The sequence below is a fragment of the Manis pentadactyla genome, chromosome 10 (genome assembly GCF_030020395.1).
Source record: "Manis pentadactyla isolate mManPen7 chromosome 10, mManPen7.hap1, whole genome shotgun sequence".
Taxonomy (NCBI): domain Eukaryota; kingdom Metazoa; phylum Chordata; class Mammalia; order Pholidota; family Manidae; genus Manis; species Manis pentadactyla.
In genome coordinates this window covers 30,099,525-30,103,577 of record NC_080028.1, presented here as the reverse complement: position 1 = coordinate 30,103,577, position 4,053 = coordinate 30,099,525, and the positions used below count along the sequence as shown (strand labels likewise).

General features: G+C 39.8%; 1 protein-coding gene across 1 annotated transcript; it reads right to left on the bottom strand.

The window, feature by feature from the left end:
• Positions 1-473: 473 nt before the first annotated feature.
• On the bottom strand, positions 474-1,430 carry LOC118913902 (olfactory receptor 8S1-like). Its single transcript, XM_036888212.2, has one exon. It carries the CDS (start codon positions 1,428-1,430, stop codon positions 474-476), a length of 957 nt encoding a protein of 318 aa, XP_036744107.2.
• Positions 1,431-4,053: the final 2,623 nt, after the last annotated feature.

The following is a 4,053-nucleotide window of genomic DNA, read 5'->3' as shown; positions in this document are numbered from 1 at the left end:
GTCTTTTCTACAAGTCCCTCTCCAGTGCAGACTCATCCCCAGCTCTCTGTCCAACCCTAAATCTGAAGTTTATGTCTCCTTTTTATCAGTGAATATTGATTTTTTATGTATAGCATAGCTTCCCTTTTAAATATTAGATCAAGATAAGAATTGAGGTTCTAGACAATTTTCTCAGTGCTATGCTAACTGCATTGGGAGTATTTCATCACTAAAAGGTACTGTAAGTTTATACCAAATTAACAATGCACTGAAAATTGGTGCTAAAATCTGTATCAAAATAATAATTATCAGATGTATTGCTTTGTCCCTAAATGAAGTAAATATGAGCCAAAGTAAACAAGTAGCTCTTGGTTTTTCTTTAGCATTTCAAAGGAGACAGGCTCTTATAAGATATTTTGGCATATCTATTGTGAAGTGAGAAGCTGTTCTCTATTCTATTATTCAAGCATTTGATGAGAAACCTTACTTCCTAGTCATCTTCTGCTTGCTCTCTGCTCTGTGAGATGTTGTAGACCTTTTTGCAACATTCTTTTCAGAGCAGCTTTTACTTCCTTGTTCTTTAAACTGTAGACAAGGGGATTCACTAGGGGGCTGACCACACAGTACTGTATGGAAAAAACCAACTCCAGCGGGGAACTTAAGGTTGGCATGAGATAGCGGAGGAAAGCAGATCCATAGAAGAAGCTCACTGCAGTGAGGTGGGAGGAGCAGGTGGAGAAGGCCTTGCTTCTGCCCATGGTGGACCTGATGCTCAGGATGGCTGTGACAATGCGGGCATATGAGAAGAAGACCAGGAGTAAAGTCCCTGAGGCGTGCACAATAGTAGAGCACACGAGCACTGCAAAGTTGCTGGAGACATCAGAGCAAGATAGAGAGAAAAGAGATGGTAGCTCACAGCTGAAGTGAGGCATCACATGAGCCTCACAGAAATCCAAATCCCAAGCCATGAGAATGTTCACGAGACCATCCAGAAAGCCCAGGCCCCATGAGACCCATACCAGACCCCCACACAACTGTTTCCTCATCACCTGGCCATAGAGCAGTGGGTGGCAGATGGCATTGTAGCGGTCATAAGCCATGGCAGAGAGCACAAAGATTTCAGTCCCTGCAATGGAAAATACAAAAAAAGCCTGAGTGAGGCAGCCCTGTACTGAGATTGCTTTCTTTTGAGACAGGAGGTTCTCCAGTATCTTGGGCACAGTGACTGAAGTTAAACAAAGATCCAGAAAAGAGAGGTGACTCAGGAAGAAGTACATGGGTGAGTGGAGGTGCGAGTCAGTCCTGATGACCAGCATCATCATCAGGTTCCCCATTATGGTCAGGAGGTAAATATTCAGGAACAGGGCAAAGAGCAGGACCTGGATTTGGGGGTCAGCAGGCAGCCCCAGGAGGAGGAATCCCGTGATGGTGCTGTGGTTCCCTAAGACCATGCTGGGAGATGTTTTACTGGAATGAAAGCAGACAAATGCATGGGTGTTCAATTCCACCTCATGGCACCTCAGACTTTCCATTTCACTCAGTGTATGCATACGTCTCTCCTCAGCCTGCTCATCTTTTACATCAATTTTTTTTAAAATTTACTTTCCCTGCTTCCCTAGAATTCTTTCATCACTTAAATTTCTAACTGCACAGCTCCTCAACCCTATGCCCATCTATGCTCTTTCCACTTCTGACTCCTCTACCTTAAATATCTTTGGAGAACGTCATATAATTTTTCAGTCTAGTCCATGACTAATTCATTTCATCACCTTGAACTGTCCTACTCATCAAATTACATCCTGGACACTTCCTGGAGAAATAATTCTACTAGTTTCTGGTTTCAACCACACAGTCTTTTACTCTTCATTCAAATGTTTTAAATAGTCCAATATTTCTTAATGATAACATGCTGTGTTTGTTACATTTTTACTTTTCACATATCTCTAGTACATTTAGTTATTCAATTCAAGGGCCAATTTTGCAACACATGTAGGTGCAGGTGTTGGGGCAGGGAATGGATTAAGGAAGGAGATTCCTAAATTATCTTTTTAACAGTAAAAAACAAAAAAACCCTACTGAGATTGATAAAACTTGTTCAGTTCCACAGTTTGAACACTCCAGATTTGCATCCACTCAATATGACCCATGACCAGAACTTTGTTTACGGTGCCGTTTGCAACAGTCCCTCCTAAATGGTGAACTTCTCTGTTTTGCATTTACAGATCAGGTAATCTCTGTAGAAAGTGTCTTCTCTACTTGCAGAAATCCTGTCTTACTAGGTGTTTTTTGATCCTGTTTATGGGTATTTTAAACCCTCTCCATGTGGTTCTGATGAGCCTCCATTGCAGAATCAGAAATCTTTTGGTCCTACTAGATGCACCCTGTTGCCTTCATTACTTTCCAATTCTCTGCCAGTATTCCAGGTGATTCCCTGTTGAAATTTTTCTCTTCAGATCTTGACCCAAATCCTTTTGACTCTTCAGTCCTCACTGTAATTCCTTCTTCTTCCACATATATATATATATATATATATATTGTTTAATTATCTCCTTTGCCAGCCCAGACTATGCACAGTAATGACACCTATCAGTTCTTTGGTGCCAGTTATATTTAGGTATATAAACAATCAAACATTTGGCTTTTTCTCTACTTGAAGATCACAAAAAAACTGTGTGAGTTGCATTATTCAAATTTGAGAATGAGGAAATTGAAACTGAAATGTTGTCTTAACTTGGTGGTGTTGAGAGAGTATGAAGATTAGCTTTACATTTGTCCCAGGTCTGTGAAGCTCTCATGTCTGTAATTTTTAAGCCCTGACTGGCTGATGTCCATTTTCTTTACACATCTGCATCTCTCCATTCTGTGTTCTCATTTATCCTTTATTCTATAAATTGTTTTGGACATTCACTTGGATAGCTATCCTGATATGACTTTTAGTAGGATGTGTTAATAGTAGTTCTTTTTTCTCCAAACATTCTTATGGAGAATAGTTTGGTATTTAGTCATGCATATTATCTTCAATCTTGAATACACAGCATAATGGGAAGCAACAACAGGTCCTTAATATCTGCCGAATGTACAAAGAATGAAAGAATGAAGCAAATATGGCATGTTATATGTGTTTTTTTAGTGGCATATTCCCTGGTTGAACTGTAGTTTCAGAAATATGGAAAACTTAAAGTTGACTGGGAAAAGGAGGAGGAAAGAAAGGCTATGAGGGATTAAGGGGTTTACTTTGTAGTGACTGTGAAGGCAGACGGCTCATCTTCTGTTGTAATAATTGGCAGCTAAGGATTCCTTCCCCTCAGTGAGCAGCTAACACCTACTAGCTCATTTCTGTCCACATGTGGAGGGCTGCTTAAAACCATGACACTTACTCATCTATCCATTGGATAATTTATCCATTATTTCATCCCTTTATTTAGTTACATAATATTTCATTTATCTCCTCCATAGTCAGTCATCTCCTTCCTTGTTTCCATTCATTCATTTATCAATCACATTATCACTTCTCACTTATATAAATATTCAAAGTATTATAGGTCTACTTTGTGTAAGATCCTCTACTTAACCAGACTGTGTAAGTAACCTTACTTAGCTTTTGTTGAACTGTTGTGTGAACACACTTATTTGTCCTGTTTTTTCAGCTGTATTTTTTCAGCTTCCAGGGCTGAAATCTCATATTGGGTAAATTTTTTTGTACCAATCTTGAAATTTCAGATTCTATTCCTTCATGAGTTCTCCTTCTTGGTATGGTAACTGCTTACAGTAATCCTGATCTGTCAGCTAGAAACTCTGAATTCCCCAGCTTTCCCCTGGGAGATTTCACCAATTTCATATTGTTCTTGTCCAGAGAAGTCACCATAACAAATTCCATTCTTGCTGGGCCAGCCAAGGCCCCCTTTGCCTAACTTTCTTTCTCTTCTTCTTTCTTACTTAGACAAGTTCCCATACTCTCACCCCTAATCAGACCCCATATTCAAATTACCTCTCTACCTGGCGAGTACTTCGCAGCCCAGTGTGCTGGCCAAAAATAAATCTGATTCTGCATCAAAGACGAATGACCAGATGGAA

Coding starts and splice junctions, on each gene's coding strand:
- LOC118913902 (XM_036888212.2), bottom strand. CDS start 1,430: ATGGTCTTAGGGAACCACAGCACCATCACGGGATTCCTCCTCCTGGGG.